Consider the following 17,572-nt stretch of genomic DNA (forward strand, 5'->3'; position numbering starts at 1 on the left):
CTATGAATCTCTCCCTCTCTCAAATCCTGGCCTCAGAGGGGACAGCTTCTCTCTCTGATAAGGCAGCTTCAGGGATTCTGGGATCTGAAAATCAAACCCCTGGCTTGACAGCTTGGGCAGACAGCAGCAGAGAAATAGACAGCAAGCCCCTTCCCTCATATGAGGTGAAAGAACTGGTGGTTGCTGTAGACAGCAAAAGAATGGATAGCTTCCGTGGGCCAAGTGCCGATTCTGGAATAGAGACAACATCCATTGGGTCCCCTGGGTCGGAAGGCTCCCCATTTTCTATTGGAGCAGAACCTCATTCCTACAGCCCAGTGATTTCGACTAGTTCCCCAGAACAAACGTATGTGAGGGGCACCAGTATCTGCCTGTCAGAAGATGGTAAGGCTGAACAAAGCAGACTGAAAGTCCAAGATTTTATGGACCAAAACAAGAGAGTCACTACAGGCAGTGAATCCAGATTTACTTTCCTGACTGACCAGAAGCAAGATGCTGAGCAACCTCTGATCAAAGGTGTCTATTCGCAGTCTTCCACTCCATCTGGTGGGGAGACCGCTCTAGAAAAAGACTCTCCCGAATCGCCATTCGAGGTGATTATCGACAAAGCAGCATTTGATAAAGAGTACAAGGATTCATTAATTAGCAACTCCAGCGATCTCAGTAGCAACTGGGTGATGCACAGTGAGAGAGAGCTTCTTACGGATATCCCAGAAGACCGTGTCTGTGAGTTCCAGGTGAAACCTCGCAGCGGGAGCAGTATTCCAGCAGGACCCGGGCTATCACGCCAGTCTTCAGGTACAACAGCTGCATTGGAAGAAGTGTCCAAGTGTGTACGCGAGATGCACAGCTTCACGAATGAGCTGTTGAACTGGGACTTGATTCCTAAAATAGAGCATTCTGAAAAGATTGCTGAAACCTCAGACCTACCTGCAATGCCCTCCAAAGAGTTTGGCGGCACTCCTACGCAGCCAGCAGGCAACAGGACAGAAGCATGCAAAGCACCCTCCCCTCATCCTGTCACTGTCAGTGTCCAGAAGAAAGACAGAGCATATACAGACTTAGCATCGCCTCGATTTGAGAAACATGTTCCTCTGGACAAAGAAGCTGTTAAAATGAAGACTGCTTCACCTGCTGCAGTTGAACTGAAGGCTGATGGGAGCTGGCCAAGTTCTGGCCTAGCTGAAATCACAGATGCAGACAGCTCTGGCGAATCTGATGACACAGTGATAGAGGATGTGCCCGTAGATCTGGCCTATGGAAAGAAGAAGCTTGTCCTTCAACCCACAGATAGCAGCGTGGCACCAGTGGAGAAGCTGACCTTCGCTCCAGTTACTGCTGGCAAAACAAGAGACTGGATAACTGCAGATAATGAAGAGGCACCTAACAAGCTGCACAAACACAGCAGAGAGGGTCAGTTGCCCTCTAAGACACCAGAAGATAATCAGGGATTCACTGATGACTTTGAAACTATAGAAGCGCATCCAGACGTTGGAGGGAGTCCAGTTGCTGAAGCAAAATATCCCAAGTCGTCCATTCTGGATTTGACGTCTATAAATATGCAGCATTCAGGCAGCTGGGATCCAGGTCTCCTTGGGAAACCACTCAAGGCTGGTGAAATTCTCAGCATTTCTCCAACGGCAGCTCCACTGAAGGATCTTAGAAACATGCCGAACGAGAGAGTCCCCCTCTCTCTGCCCTTGGGTAATTTGAAAGAACAAGATCATCCAGATGCCTTAAGTGGGGAGAACTTTGTGGATTCCATGCGGGAATGCTTGAAGTCCAAGGCTAATGACTCTCTGGAGGACCTGACAGACACCTTCTCAGAGGCTGAAACTGCAGCTCTAAAAACCACTCCTCCAGGAAGAGCTCTTCATAAAGATGAGGCAAATAGGTCAGATGTGAAAGTGGATGGTGATTATGCTGTGCAAAGCATCACTGATGACAAGGACAACTTCCAGAAACCTTTGTTCTCTCAAAGATCTCCCACGGTAGCTCAAGACTTTGAGCAGGAGCAGCTGACAATTAAGGCCCTCAAAGAACTAGGTGGAAAACTGGATGACGAACAGACTCCAACACAAAGTAAAATCTCCCCACCGGGAGGGGGAAGAAAAGCACAGGACCATGACCCCCCAGTAGCTCAGAAATCTCCCTTGGAGAAGAGACCTCTCTGCATCCATCAGCAAACAGATATGAAGCCCGCCCCTGCCACAGCTCACATTAGTACTGATGGTGAAATCCCCAAAGCAGCTGTCTGGGATAGTGTGGCTGGATCTCCAGTAGAACATGCCCTAGTGAGGCTACTGACTGGGTTTTCAGGTAAACGTTTTATATTGGAAATACAATACCAGTCTCTTGTCCTTATTTGCTTGTCAGACACTCACCTTGTTAATACCCTTAGGCCTGGTCTACACTAGGAGGGGGGGATCGATCTAAGATACGTTGACTTCAGCTACGCTATTCTCGTAGCTGAAGTTGCGTATCTTAGATCGACTTAGAATCACTTACTTTGCGTCCTTGTGGCACGGGATCGACAGCCGCCCCTCCCCGTTGACTCCACTTCTGCCTCTCGCTGTGGTGGAGTTCCGGAGTCGACGGCAGAGTGATCAGGGATCGAGACGCGATAAATTGATCCCCGATAGATCAATCACTACCCGCTGATCCGGCGGGTAGTGTAGACATACCCTTAGAAATCTAGGTTTACAAAGGAAACCAGCTAACTTGCATTATGGGTATAAGAGGACATCTTGGGTTCTGGGTGGTTTTAATCATGTTTTCCTCCTTCCTTGAGAACTTTTCTTCATTAATGTCCATGTGCTTTCTACCATTCTCCAAACAGGGCTGTTTGCTTGCTGAAGTCTGTCTTGTAGTTGTAAATTATTTGAAAACGTGCATTATAGTGAGAGACTCAAGCAGCTCTGTCTGTTTAGTTTAACAAAGCAAAGGGTAAGCGGTGACTTGATCAGTCTACAAAGAGAACAGAAATTTGACAATAGAGGGCCTTTCAGTTGAGCAGACAAAGGTCTGACCAGTTCTAACGGCTGGAAGCTGATGTTAGACAAATTCAGCCTGGAAATAAGTTGCAAATCGTGAACAGTGAGGAATTAACCATTGGAACAATTTACAAAGGGCTATGGTGGATTCTCCATCACTGGCAATTTTTAAATCCACATTGGATGTTTTTCTGAAAGGTTTGAATCAGAGTAAATAGGAATTAATTCAGGGCAGTCCTGTGGGCCTGTGTTTATACAGGAGATCAGACTAGATCCCAGTGTTCCCTTCTGGCTCTATAATCTGAATCTACTGCTACCCATTTCTGTATTTTCTGAATGCCTTCCATGTAAAATCACCAATAGCAATGTCCCAAGTGGATTGCCTGGAGTCTTGGGATCAGAACGCTGCTTGGGGAATAATTTGGGGCATAGAAGGTTAGGAATAAAAGACCCACCGATGTCCATTCCACTAGTACTTCTATGTTAATCCAGATTACCTACAAATCAGCTGGCCCGCTAGAATAGCAAATACTCGGGCCACAAACAGTTCTTTTAATAACGTGAAGCCCCTGAGGCTTTTGCATCATGTGGTTCATTTTCGAAATGTCTGCAAACACAAGCACTGATTATTTTGTAAGAGGTTATTGTGAAAATTTCTTTACAGAAGATAAAGGCTTGGCTTGGCAGGGAAGTATGTATTGGAAAGAGGCCTGAATAAAAACTCTGTTCACACTTCCAGTGTGGTTATGCTGGGAAGATGAATTTCAATCTGGTTTTCAAAGCTCCCCATCTAGTGTATGGACATAAAATAACAAGGGTATTGGGAAGAAGTTCATGCACAGATTATAGCTGGGTTCAGTTAGTGTCCATTCAAGTGAATGGAACGGCACTGGTGACACAAGTAACATTTCCATTAATGCGAGGGGCCATAGTCTGTCCTGATCAGTTGTTGAACTGCACTGAATGAAATAGCTTCTGTCTTTGGAGCATCAGTGTGACCAGCCCCTGTTTTGGTGTTCAGATACTGGCTGAATGCAAGGAACAATTAAACGCTGGCAAGCTGAGAGCGTGGTTGAGTCGGCTGGAGGTGTAATCTTCCTTTAGAGTCATGTTTTCAAAAAATTTAAGATACCATATGTCCTTCTTTGAGATTCAATGGAAGCAGCCCTGGGAGAGGATAGTATGAGTTGGGAAAGGGTGTAAACACCAAGAACAGTTCAGTTATTTGGGAGGATAACGGAGAGAAATGGGGTGACCTGTAGGTTCCAAGGGAAGCAGTGGAAGACGCATTGCTTGGACTGGGCATTAGACAATACATGGTAATGAGCAATTCTATATCCTGCACTGCCCGGGAGATGAGACCCTTCCATATCCGGTTCCTGTGAATCTCTTAAATTTTCTATTCAGCCCATAGAGGGGTATATTTCCATAGGAACTGGAGATAAGACTGCCAGAGCAGTAGTGTTCATACAAGAATACATCTCAGTGGGGTTTTAAATGACCTGAGTGATTTGCATCCCATCATTGATCTTACATTCACAAATGCAAGGTCAGGAATCCCACAGTTCTCTAGGGAAGTGAGGAAAGCTTAAGTAACAGATGAAAGCCAAGTGGAAGTTGAGTTTAGTTTGACAGACCTACTCACCTGAGGTGTGGGCAGCAAACAAAAAGATGCTGTTGTGTGAATACTAGACCACACTTCACCCATAGGCATTGCTTTCATCAAGTGCAGCCAGCCTTCATAGAAGTGAGGTATGATGCAGTGTGTTGAGGCATAACAATCCAGGCACCTCATATGGCTGTTGTGCTGAGAGCTTTATCCTTGGATACTGGGCTAAAAGCATGTGTATGTTTGAGAGACTCTTGGATTCTAATTCCAGCATAAGAAAGATGACCTAGGAATTGCTAACCAAAATTCTCTCTGGTGAGAATGTGACCAAGGCAGTTACATCCCCTCGGTGTATTTCTTCCTGCCTGTTCTATGGGAGGCTGGCTTTGTTCTTCTTTAGTCTAATACCATGCAGACAAACTGTGGTTCTTGGCTTTCACTCTCTCCAGCAATTTGGCTAGCAGACGTGATTCCCTTCTGCATTGTTACATGTGAGATTGACAGCCAGGCATCTCTTCATGGATAAACTATTTTTCTACAGGTCAGGAGAGAGTGACCCATTTGAAAAGGGCTTTTATAAATTTATCTTTGGCCAGTTGCCAGGCTCCTTCGTAGCACAGAGAGCGCCTCTCCTGTCTCTCACAGTAACAGCCTTGTGCTGCTTTGTAAATGGCTCCTCTGTCCTCTTCTGAGGGCTCTGGATCTGGCTGGGGATGAATTGTAAAGAACGAAGCAGACTCCATTAACCTATTTTGGTTCCTGTGCAGTGTAGGAGTTTAATCCGAGTGGAGAGGGCTGTGTTTTGAACCAAAGGGGGTTGAAGCATCTGCCTTCACAACCTGAGCAGTTGGTCCTGTGCTCACAGTGCATATAGTGTCCTTACTGCATGCTAAAGGAATGCAGGCTCCTAATATGGCTCCTCCCTTCCAACCCACCGCTTTCATATTTTGCTTGGCTACAAGAATCCAAGCTAGAATACTGTATACACATGAAGGTGCAGCTGATTCCAGCCTATGATCCTCAGACCAGCAGGAGGCTGGGAATTGTAAACAGGCAGGCAAAGATAGAGCAATTAGATGGAACCAAAGTCTGTTAGAGATTCTGGAATGTTTCCTTAACCTCTGATCTGAGTTATTGCACTTCCCATGTTCATCGTAATTCATCCATCAGCCCTGTCTCTCTTTCCTTAATGCTTGCGCAAGATAAATATAAAATCGCTAATTCTCCAGCAGCCTGTAATCTGCCTTCAACAGCATTATAATTCAAACCTAGAGATCTTAGATTGTTCTCACTTCCTCTCCTACCACACTTCCCTTCTGGCTGTTCTGACAGTTACTGAAAACCAATTATGCCAAGCTGCTGGTGCAGAAACTGCCTGGGAGAGGAACTTGAGAAAATGGACATCCTTTATGCTTCTCCAAAACAACCAGACGGCTAGCTCTCTGCTCGGTTTCAATCTGAAGATGGCCAGAAGGGAGAGTTTGAGGGTTTTTTGTTTTGTTTTTTAACCACAATGTCCCACACACTACGCTGCCGAGTCTGTTTTAAATAAGCTGCCACACTAGTGGGGTTCATCTCTGGATATTTAAACAAAACAAAAAACTTTTCCTCTCAAAGTTGCGGCTTCACCAAACCCTTAAACCAGGGGTAGGCAACCTATGGCACGCGTGCCGAAGGCAGCACGCGAGCTGATTTTCAGTGGCACTCACACTGCCCGGGTCCTGCCACCAGTCCGGGGGGCTCTGCATTTTAATTTAATTTTAAGTGAAGCTTCTTAAACATTTTAAAAACCTTATTTGCTTTACATACAACAATAGTTTAGTTATATATTATAGACTTATAGAAAGAGACCTTCTAAAAAGTTAAAATGTATTACTGGCACGCGAAACCTTAAATTAGAGTGAATAAATGAAGACTCGGCCCACCCCTGCCTTAAACGTATCTAAAGCAGCCATGAAAAACATGGGGTAAACCCTGGAAATTCCTTCTTTTCTTTTGTTCTGCCTGGAGGAGACTTGAATAGCTTTCTTGCAGAGTTTGAGCTGGGAGCGTGGACAAGTGCCAGTGTTACTGGGAGTGGTGCTGGTTGACTGGCTGCCCAATTCTCTTCTCCCTCCCAACCCCCCCACCCCAACTCCCCCCAGCAGCCTGTCACTAGTAGAATAAACAGCAGGGGGAAACCGGTTGGGAACTGCTGCAAATCCTTCAGCTTGGTGTTTGTCATTAATGGCAGCATGAGGCTGAACAATGGCGCCCTCTTCTAGCGGAAGCAGGATACTGCAGGCAAAGCAATTAATACCCAAAGCGTGCACCTCCTATCAGGAGACATTATTTACGAGGGCTGGAAAAACAAAGCCCCTCTAATCTAGGGGCTACACAAAGAGATCTGCCTTATTCTGAACTGAGATTAAACCCTGGGCATGGACCAGGTTCCCTAATTGCTGTTTTAAACAGCTGTTAAAGAAGTTAGCTTATTTGTAGAGTAGAGCTTTAGAGAGCAATTTGTGGTGTGGAAGTTAGTTCAAAGATAGTTGCAGATGATGCTGTTGTATTGTAAGTAGGACATGTCACCCATGTTATCAGTACTTCGATACCACAGCAGTGGGCGCTGTGTAAGCACCACGGACCCAGCAGTGGATTTGGTGACGGGGTAGGGGCTGATGCTTCCGACACCAGTGTGTGGTGGCTGGGTACTATGAGAAGGCTGCCTGGGGTGTGATTTAACCTGGTGTATCAGCTTTGGGGAAAGACAAAGGTTACTTATCTTCAGTCCCTCTCGGGTAAACGTACAAGGGCTGCACTGAAAATGAGACCTATGGGGGCGGTAGTGTAATAAGTGGACTGTGATGACTTCATCCTAGCTAATAGACATTTTGAAGCTACTGCAGCTGTGTTTCCAGTCTCTGGAGCTCGGCTCACTCAATTCTGCCCTGTGTGTCGCTTTTGCTAAGACTTGCTCAGCACTAAACGGGCTCCTCTCGTTTTACAGTCAGTGTCCTTGACTGCTAGCCTTCCTCCATTCGGGTGACCCCCTCCATCATATTTTTTGGTGCATCACTGCGTGGCCTTGCTCTTTAACCCTCCAGCAAAATCAGAATGCTGTGTTGCAATATCCCAACCATTCCTAGGCCTTTGGGGCACAGGGCTGACTTCTTGGCACATTCAGGCTTCGAAGGAATGGGATGTGATGGAAGGGAGAGGCCCTTACTCAAACACAAATATGCAATGATAAAGGCAATGCTCTCCATGCAAACTTACATGCTGTTTTTAAAGACTTGATTTTAAGCTGTCACTGTGACTGATAAGCAGGTATTTCCCTGCTCAGACTGTCTTTCATGACCGCTTACTCTGGACAGTCCCACTTCTCTGACAGGGTAACATTGCCTAGCAGGAGCAGAGGATGGGAGGTTACCAACTGTGCTATTAATATTGCAGAGTGACTTCACACAAACTGCTTAACGTTGCTGCTTCCTGAGTGTGAAGCAAGGCTCATACTTGCCTCTCTTCAGTGGGGCCGAGAGTTTGAAAGCTAAGAGAATTCTGCCTTGGGTTTGTTTCCTCTTGTCTGGCTTTGAGTCCATCCCCTGTGTTCTGAGAGATATGTTGTATGGAGACTGATTACCTGGTGCTAAAGAAACACTAGTTAGAAAGGATTTTCCCTTTTGGTTTCATTAAAGAAGTATACACCTGCTTAATGTTACATATCTGCAAATGCATTCATGACTGTGATTGGGCCTCTGGACCTGTTGTCCATAGTGTATAGTGCAAGGGAACCTATGCTATAGGCCAATAAAGCTACATCTGAGTGACGATTACTTAACAAGGGTCTGTACTGGATCCCGCACTGTCCAACACTCTACACTGCTCTGTTACCCCCGCCTCCGTAACTTCCCCTTGTTTTGTCCCTTTCCTTGGCAGTGCACGATCTGATCTTCTGGCGGGATGTGAAGAAGACAGGCTTTGTCTTTGGCACGTCACTGATCATGCTACTCTCTCTGGCCGCCTTCAGCGTCATCAGCGTGGTTTCTTACCTCATCCTGGCGCTGCTGTCAGTCACTATCAGCTTTAGAGTCTACAAGTCTGTCATCCAAGCCGTACAGAAGTCTGAAGAGGGACATCCATTCAAGTGAGCCAATCCTTTGTTCTTAGAGGTGTGGCCATTGGATAGCCCCTCCAGTTACATAGCTAACTGGAATGACGTGCCCTGAGCTCTTCAGCATGTGGTAGCACTGGTATAGTGGAAACAGGAGGAAGATGGATCACACAATATCATGTTCCCTTCCGCTCTTCTGGTTAATCTGTGTCCTGTGCCAGGAGAGCGACTGCCCTGCAGTTCGTGAGCTAGGTCCCGTCCCACCCCACCGGAACCATTGCAGAGAATGGAGCGACTTTGTGATATTAGCTGTCTGTGCCCCCTGCTGGAGTAAGAGCTTCTAGCAGCATCCTGGTTGTTATCCACACAGCAAGCTTTGTGGGGCAACAAAACTACTTAAACTTGTTGGGGCAGGGACTGCCTCGTAATGTGTATGTATAGTGGGGTCGCAATCCTGACTTGTAGTCCCTTGTGGCTACCACAATCAGGCAAATGGTTTAGGGCTTATCTAAACCTGAAAATTAATCCGAAATAAAATCGGATGTGAATTTGAAGCAGATTAGGAACAGTTAATTTGGAATTTTGGAAGTGGATTAAGATAATTTGGAGTAAAGTGCTTTTATTCCAGAATAAGAGCATCCATGCAGGTAGCTAATCAGGAGTAGTTCCCCATGTAGACAAGCCCTTACTTTGCCAGTGGTTGCAGCAGAGAAGATTCCCAAAGTAATTGGTGGAACCTGTGGCTTTAGAACCCGAACAGTGATGATGTCCATACTATCCATCTTACATCATCGTGGTACTTAGAAGCTCCGGCCAGGCTGGGCCCCATTCTGCTAGGTGCTGTACAAACATTAAATGACTGCCCTTGCCCCAGAGTTGACAGTTTGTGATCTCCTCTCTCAAAAACACCTCTCAACATCAATATTCATGTCAAGTCCACAGTGAAGGGGTCGGTGCATAAACACTGCAAATGTCCGCATCCTCCAGGGAAGAACTAACTGGATCGGAGCCACACAATTCTGAAGATTTCCCATACTGGGATGTTCTTCCACACTAATCCTGCTGATGCCACTTCAAATGCAGCAGGTGCTTCCAAAGCAAGTGTAAATGTGTTTGAAGACCTCTTCTTCCCTCAGTTATCACTCAGGATGGTGCTGTCCCAGTTCCCCACCATTGCCCTTTCTCCCACCCTATCTGGTTCTTGTAGCAAGTGTAACGGGTTTGAACTTCCAGGGTCAAATCCCAAATAATTTTCCCTCTCCTCCTGGCCGTGGGGCCTGCTCAGTGTTGTTCTGTGCTCCTAGTGGAAGGCATTGGAAGGAGCCAGTCCATTGGGGCTTCTTACCTTTAGTCCTCCCTGAGTAACAATGCCCCAAACATATCATCTGTGGGGTCTAAACTTGGGATCTCCGAATCTAAAAGGATGAGGCTCTACTGCCTGAGCTAAAGGATTCATTAGACCATAAGCAATAGCACACTCCTCTACCTCTGTGCATGGTTTGGCACCGAGGGCCGGGGGAGAGTCATACTGTTAGTAGAGGGCTGACATCTCTCATTGGGTGCAACTCTCTTGTTCTTCCAGAGCCTACCTGGACCTCGATATCACACTCTCTTCAGAGGCCTTCCACAACTACGTGAATGATGCAATGGTGCATGTCAACCGAGCTCTCAAACTTATCATCCGCCTCTTCCTGGTGGAGGACCTGGTGGATTCCCTGAAGGTTGGTGCGGGGATTCCCTGGTGGCAGGGGGTATTGTTGGGCAGTGACTCTTCAGGAGGGAAGCCTGGCTCTGGTGATACCTGCTTTGGGGAATCTTCCTTAGAGCTCTGAAGCCCGAGCTAAATTCTGGGCAGATCTGAAGTGGGAAAATAGTGCCACAAACAGATGAACCAGAGATCAATGGGACAGGCCATTGCCTGAGGAAGACAGTTGGTGAAATAATATTAGAAATTTGTATTACAACGCCAAGGAGCCCCAGTCATGGGCCAGGCTTTGTGCTGGGTGCTGTACACACACAACAGACATTCCCTGCCCCAAAGAGTTTAGAATCTAAGTGGTGTTGTGACCTTTCTAATAAAACAAAACTCAATACCAAGGTGCCCAGATCAGCATACAGTGACTGGTGCTCTAATGTGGCGCTGATCTAGCCTGCATGGAAGCAGGTCAGTGCTGCTCTGAGCAGCATGGCTGTGTCCCGTTAACAGAACTGCACTGTTCCCTTTGCAGCTGGCAGTTGTCATGTGGCTGATGACGTACGTCGGGGCTGTGTTCAATGGGATCACCCTCCTCATTCTTGGTAAGAGAGCAGCCTCAGTTCAAGAAGGCAATGGGCCTCTGTGCGGTGGGGGCGTTTCCTGGTCTATCTAGCAACCTATTCCTTTCATTGTCAGTCAAGGAGCCCATCCAGTGTAGATTAACCTGGATCTCAAAGACTAGGCCTTGGGAGCCATTGCATCAGCTTCTAGTTTGTCCGTCCCTAACCAATGAACCTCTGTTTAATCCCTTAGTTCTCTTATGGGCAGGGACTAGCAGTTAGGAAACCAGGGTTCTACTCTGAGCACCCCATAGCATTTACTAATGGGTAGTAAGGAGCCAAAAGGATGGCCAAGTGGTTAGCACACTAGGTTGGAACCTAGGACACCCTGCTTCAATTCCCTGCTCTGGCACAGATATCCTGTGTGACCTTGGGCAAGTCACTTGGTCTCTCTGTGCCTGTTACTCATTTGTAAAATGGGGATAACAGCACCGCCCTGCCTCGGGGGTGCTGGGAGGATAGCTCTATTAGAGATGGTGAGGGGCTGAAGTAAAGAGGGCATAGATAGACCCCTGTCCTGATGCTGACTGTATTGCAGTAATTCTCTGAAAGCAACAGTGCTGCTCCTTACACAAGGCAGTACGTTTCCATGGGCAGCCAGAGTACAAAGAGCTATTGTCTTCCCAGTGACCTGTCTGTCTCTTGCAGGAGAATTGCTGATTTTCGGTATTCCAGTTGTCTATGAGAAATATAAGGTGAGTCATCACAATCTCCCAGCACACGCATCGTTTAGCAGCTTGTTTAGCTAGCAGATGCCTGAGGCACTGGATCCTTCTCCAAACACTGTAAAAATACCCTGCAATAGACTTTGTCAGAATTCCATGTGATGCATGTGAATTTAAGGCAGTAGCTTCGTCAGAGGAGAAATGCAGACATATCTGGAGTCTCCGTGGTCCTAGCTAAAGTTTGCCTATGCTAAGTTGGTAGCTACGTTACAGAGGTCAGGTTGGTCGTGATGGCCCCATCTGGCCTTAAAAGGTAAACTGAGGCAGCCATTCAGGGAAGCGCTACTGCTGTCTGTTGGATACACTTCCCCTTCCAGCTGTCCTAACCCGTTGGTTCTTCCTTAGACGCAGATCGATCACTACGTTGGAATCATCCGGGACCAGACTAAGTCGATTATTGCAAAGTGAGTCCACTCAGCACTTCTCTAAAAACCCCACTATCAAAATAGCACCTTCCCTGTCACCTGAGAGCCAGGAGTCCCAGGCAGAGGACAACTCCTCTCCTGAGGATTGGACCTTCTGTCTGTACAGCTGCCAGCATAGTGGGGCTTCTAGGTGCAGCAGTACCGACTCCATCTGAACTGGACTTAGCTGTTGTGAATGAGCCTTGACTGAGAGGCATTGCTAGTAGGGGTTGGGGTGCACCTGATCTGCTGACTTCATATGGACCATGCAAGTTCATTGTCTCTTCAAACTGCTCTTGGCTAGTAAGGCTTCCTTGGAGGCAAGTAGCGCAGACCTACCGCGGCGGGGAGAGGCGCCCCTCTCGCCGGCCCCAGTGCGGACCTGCCCTGGACTTGCCGTGGCTGGGGGAGAGGATCCCCTCCCCAGGCCCCATCGGCGCCATTGGTGAGAGGAGCCCCTCTCTTGGCCCAGCCCAACTGGAGCTTCCGCAGCCGGGGAGAGGTGCCTCTCCCTTAGCCCCGAGCTGCTGCGGCAAGAGAGGGCTGCGGGGAGAGAGGACTCCCCGCAGCCCTGGGACAGCCTGCACCCCAAACCCCTCATCCCTGGCCCTACCCCAGAGCCCGCACCCCAAACTCTTCATCCCCGGCCACACCCCAAAGCCTTCACCCCTAGCCGGAGCCCTCACTCCCCCCACACCCTAACCCTCTGCCCCAGCTCTGAGCCCCCTCCCACACCCCAAACCCCTCGGCCCCACCCCCATCACATGAATTTTGTGCACCACCATATTGGTGCACAAAGCAAAATTCACTCCGCACATGGACATAAAAAATTAGAGGGAACGCTGCTGGTGAGCGCTGCATCCTACTGCAGAAGAGAAACATCTCTGCTGGGCGTGTTGGTGGTTGGCGCAGCGGTTACAGCTACTGGGCCTGTTTCCATCTGACACTCTAGATCAGGAGTGGCCAAACTTACTGATCCTCTGAGCTGCATACGATAATCTTCAGAACCTCGAGAGCCAGGCGCACCTGCCGGGGCTCGGGGCTTCAGCCCTGCAGCAGGGGGTGGGGCTTGAGACTTCTGCCCCATGGGAGGCCCCTGCCAAGGCTCGGGGTCCCAGCAGGCGCACCCCGCGGGGCTGAAGCCCAGAGCCCCGCCAGAGGGCAGAAGCCCCAAGCTCCCTTCCCTGCCAGTCTGTTAGGTGGAGAAGGGGGGGCATGGTGGGCTCTAGGAGCCGCCCTTAAACTGTAAAAGAGCCGCATGTGGCTCACGAACCATAGTCTGGCCACCTCTGCTCTAGATGCCTGACTGCCATTGACTTGTAAGGGGTGTTGGACACTTTGAAAATCCCTCCCTTAGTTTCATTCCAGTAGCTCCCAGTGTAGTGTGCTCGTCCGTGTGTACATACATGCGACTGTTCCAGCCCCAAAAGCTTACAGTCTAGTCTGATTCTTCCACAGCTTCCGTGAGCGCTAAATTCCTCCACAAGCCCTCAAACCAAGAGCGTTTGGGGCACAAGATGCTCTTCGGAACAGGTGCTGAACAGAAAGAAGAGATCCACACAGAGGGTCCTCAGTAAATCTAGTGCAGTGACAACCCAGTCATGTCTGCAGAGATAGAAAGCCTCAAAGCATGGGTGTCTGCTGCCTGAGCCAAAGCCTCCGGTCCAGTAGCTTGTAGCCTCATAAACATCTTGCATGATCCAACCACTAGCCTGTCATAAGTTAATGAGCATCCAGCTGACCTCTTGGCCCTTAAAACTCACCCTCTCCCCACTTCTTTTCCTGTAGGATCCAAGCCAAACTTCCAGGAATGGTGAAGAAAAAGCCAGAATAAGCTGGGGGGTGGGCAGCCCCAGGATCCAGCCATTACTAAACTCCATGCGATAGTTATAACCATTGTTACTTGTACCTATGAAGGAACATGCTGAGTCAGCTTGAGCCTGCATTCCAAGCGTTTCTTGTTATTATTTGGCATTTGCTTTTCTAAGCCTAGAATTGGGCTCAGAACGTGCACCAGACTAAAGGAGACCTGGCGTCAAAGCCATTAGGGGAGGCCTCAGCACACCTGAACGATTGTAAGGGTCTTGTCCCGATCGCAGGGAACCGAATGCTGCTCTGAACGCTGGCTCCTCTTCGGTTCCCAGCCTCCGATGAGGGCAGGGTGGCTCTATGCTCGACCAAACACTTTCCTGCCTGCCAAGGGGAATCGCTGCAAGGAGACATCACTCTCTCCCTCTCCTTGGCTTCCTACACTTCCACATTCCCTGCTCCCCAAATACTCCCCCAGCCGGCTCCTTGGGGGTCAGGGACTTGTACTGAAAAGGGTGGGGTGGGAAGTCCAGGAAACTGCCCCCTCAACCTTGCTGATCGAAAGGGGGGTTTGTACCCCTACGTGACATCAGTTCTGTGCTTTAGTCTGGTTCATCCCTCTCCTCTCCAGTTCCTGCAATGTGCTCCCCACCCCTTTCCCAGGTTGTACCTTTTATTTCTTACTCTGAGATGAAAATGTCTGTATCTGCTGTACACTGCTGTAAACTTGTGTAGAGGAAAAACAACCCCCCCCCCACCCCCGAACTCTGCATGTGACTCCTCTGCTGTCATAACTCCTCTCTCAGCCCCCGGAGGGCGGGTGACTACTGAGACAGCGCCACATGCTGCCTTGCCCGCTTGCCGTCCTGGCAGCAGGGAGCAAAGGTCCCTTTGAACCCCAGCTGGGTGGAGAAATGGTACTTAACACTCTAGTGTGCAGAATAGTCTTAGAGCGGCATATTTCACAATTTGTATTTTTTGTACACTGTTAACTCGCTGAACTTTATTTGAAGGTAGCTTTGAGTTTCCTCTGGTCAGAAGGAGTCAGTCTTTAACCAGCCTGCTGTGCCCGGTGAAAGGTGGCGGCGCTGAGACCTAGACCAAAAGCCCACCTCTGTTGCTTTTCCAGGGGGAAGGAAGCACTGCTAGCAGGAGTGGAAGGAAAATGCCCAGTGGATGAGTGAGCCATTCATTCAGCATTTGGGCTCAAGGGGGCGAGGGGGATTCTCACCTCCCTCGTGTCAGTTTAGTGTGGCAGGGAGAAGGGAGGCTTTGGCTGCTTTAGAGACAGACGCTCAGGCTCCTTTTTAGCACAGCATCTGCTAATGGAGATGGGAATTCCGAGCCCTGCGAGGCAGCGTTCAAACAAAAAATACAACTCTGCTTTTGAACTGAGCCCAACTGACTCAAAGCCTAGATGCAGGTAGTCTATTACAGGGAATATGCCCCCAGGCCTGATAAGCCACGTGCTGACAGCCATAGGGCTTATAACTGGCTGGGCCACCTTCTCTTCCTCCCAAGCAAAGCTTGTGGGGATGAGTGCAGGGAATTCAAAGCCTCTTTGCTCCTGCCCTGGTCTTTTCTCAGCATCACCGCAACAAACCACATTCTCTGCTTTCCCCCGTGGAAACTGCACTGATCATCCTGCCCTGACTTCTTTCCACCCCTTCCCCAGGACCTCTTCTGCACTGGAAGCTGTCGGCCCAGCTCTTACGTCTGTTCTGTTACTGCTGTTGTGAGATACGTTGAACAGATCTTTGTGCCAGGCAATTTGTTTTTGTTTTGTTTTTTAAAGAGAACATGTAGACAAAAAACCGGAAACAAACTACTAATGAAGCTCTGTGTGTGTGTGCGTGTGCGTGCGTGCAGCATAAATTACAGTAGTGCCCCGGGAGCTGATAACCCGGTTCCTGTCACACTGCAAATGATGTGGTATTAATAAAAAACACCATGGACAGGTCCCAGCTTCGTTTCCTGTGTCAGTCATCTTAGGGGGTTGTCGGGGTAGATGGTGGGTGGGATGGAGTTAGCTTCAGCAGCTGGAATACACGAGCCATCTGCATTCCCCATAGCTCACCTGTCATTGGGGGAGCAGGGAGCAGAGCGTGTGGCATTGTTCTGGCTCTCTTCCACGGTCTCTGTTGACGTCAGGATCTTGGGCCTGCTCTTCAGGCTGGGCCATTGAGTCTCGGGCCTTATCTTAAAAGCTTTGGGCTGAGGATCGTGATTGACAACTCCACTCCTCAGGCCCGTTCTATCATCAAGCTAAAGCTCATCTCTGCAGGAGAGTATCAGCGAGACTCCTATGGAAAGATGGCAACACAGACATGCTGCCTGGCGCAATAGCTGTGTGGTATTTTGAAGTTGCCATTGAGCTATAAACACTCACTTACCTCATCCACCACTTTAACTGACTGTTTCTACCCGTTTGCTTAGCTCAGGGCACCAACCTAACTCAGTTGGAGAGGAATCCAAACTCCTCTCAGACGCTTGAAGCAGTTTTGAAGAGTGTCTGTCTGCATTGAGGTGTAGCACTGAATGATTAAATCTGTTTCTACACACATTTAGTTCACCTGGTTTAGGAAGACGCTAAACCATTTTTAAGACCGCTAAAGTGACTAAGAGCATCTGCGCTAGACCAGGTGTTCAATCAGTGAACAAAACTCTGCAGTTGAGCCATTTAGTTATTCTTCTGAATGCTCCTCTTTGGCCTAAAGAATTATAATTCACTCCAGCTCCTAAAGCAAGGATCTTGCAGACTTAAGCAGTGGAGAAGCACTGGCAGTAGGGTTCTTTTTAGGCGATAACCCCGCAAATTAATGCACTTCAAAACTGCATCTTTTGAAAGGCTTTATTTAACATGTTTACAAAACATATGCATATAAAAAAACATACTGATGCAAAACACCTTTTCACGAGGACCACGTACAAATATTCCAATACTGTCACTAAAGTGTAACATAGGCATATAAATATAATTCAGAACATTTACATGGTAGCTACAAGGAGCAAGTCGCTCTCCGGAGGGGAGGGAGGGGTGGTGTATAAAAACATTTCACTCGAAACCACCCAGGCTTCAGGTAGGGCTTAATTGAGATGATTGTAGCGTCTAGTCAAGATGGGCACAGCTAAGTCCGTAACTCAAATGACACCAACCTGCCACCTGGTTTTTGCAACGTCATTCTTGGTAGGGAAGATTGAGATTTGAATCAAGCTGCTACTCTCCCTACGCCTGGAAAATTCTGGAAAGTGAGGCCTCTACGCTGGGCTACCTACCTCCTACACTGGCAAGCGTGACTGCTCCCGTGCCTAGTGACCTACCGTCTTAGTGGTACCTACGCCGGTAAGGTACAAAAACCTAAACCGATGGCAGCTACCAATCACTATAGACTTCACGTGAGAGACTGAAACCGGCTTTGCTGGACTTGCCCACAGCATGTAGCAATGGAGACGATGGTGAAAAGTCCTAACTTTGCAAATCTTTGTATGTTAAGAACCCACCTTCCCTACTCTCCAGAGCAGGGTATATACAGAGCTGGAATGGAAGAAGGGAAGCCCAAGAAGATGGCTCTGAACACCATCCATGCAACAGCGTTGGAACCATGAAGACTCCCCTTGGATAA

At 48.3% G+C, this 17,572-nt stretch overlaps 1 protein-coding gene across 2 annotated transcripts in view; it reads left to right on the plus strand.

Annotated features, from left to right (window-relative positions):
- RTN3 (reticulon 3) overlaps positions 1-15,913 on the plus strand; it is a 36,021-nt gene extending 20,108 nt beyond the window's left edge. The window contains exons 3-9 of one of the 2 annotated variants that reach the window (XM_065407294.1): positions 37-2,319; positions 8,521-8,728; positions 10,278-10,416; positions 10,924-10,993; positions 11,660-11,706; positions 12,082-12,140; positions 13,929-15,913. In XM_065407294.1, the coding sequence (XP_065263366.1) occupies positions 37-2,319; positions 8,521-8,728; positions 10,278-10,416; positions 10,924-10,993; positions 11,660-11,706; positions 12,082-12,140; positions 13,929-13,974 (2,852 nt within the window). In that variant the 3' untranslated portion in view covers positions 13,975-15,913. The remainder of the gene's footprint in view (positions 1-36; positions 2,320-8,520; positions 8,729-10,277; positions 10,417-10,923; positions 10,994-11,659; positions 11,707-12,081; positions 12,141-13,928) is intronic. The other variant, XM_065407295.1, reaches the window with a different exon arrangement.
- The last annotated feature ends 1,659 nt before the right edge of the window (positions 15,914-17,572 follow it).

The sequence above is a fragment of the Emys orbicularis genome, chromosome 7, assembly GCF_028017835.1.
Source record: "Emys orbicularis isolate rEmyOrb1 chromosome 7, rEmyOrb1.hap1, whole genome shotgun sequence".
Lineage (NCBI taxonomy): Eukaryota > Metazoa > Chordata > Testudines > Emydidae > Emys > Emys orbicularis.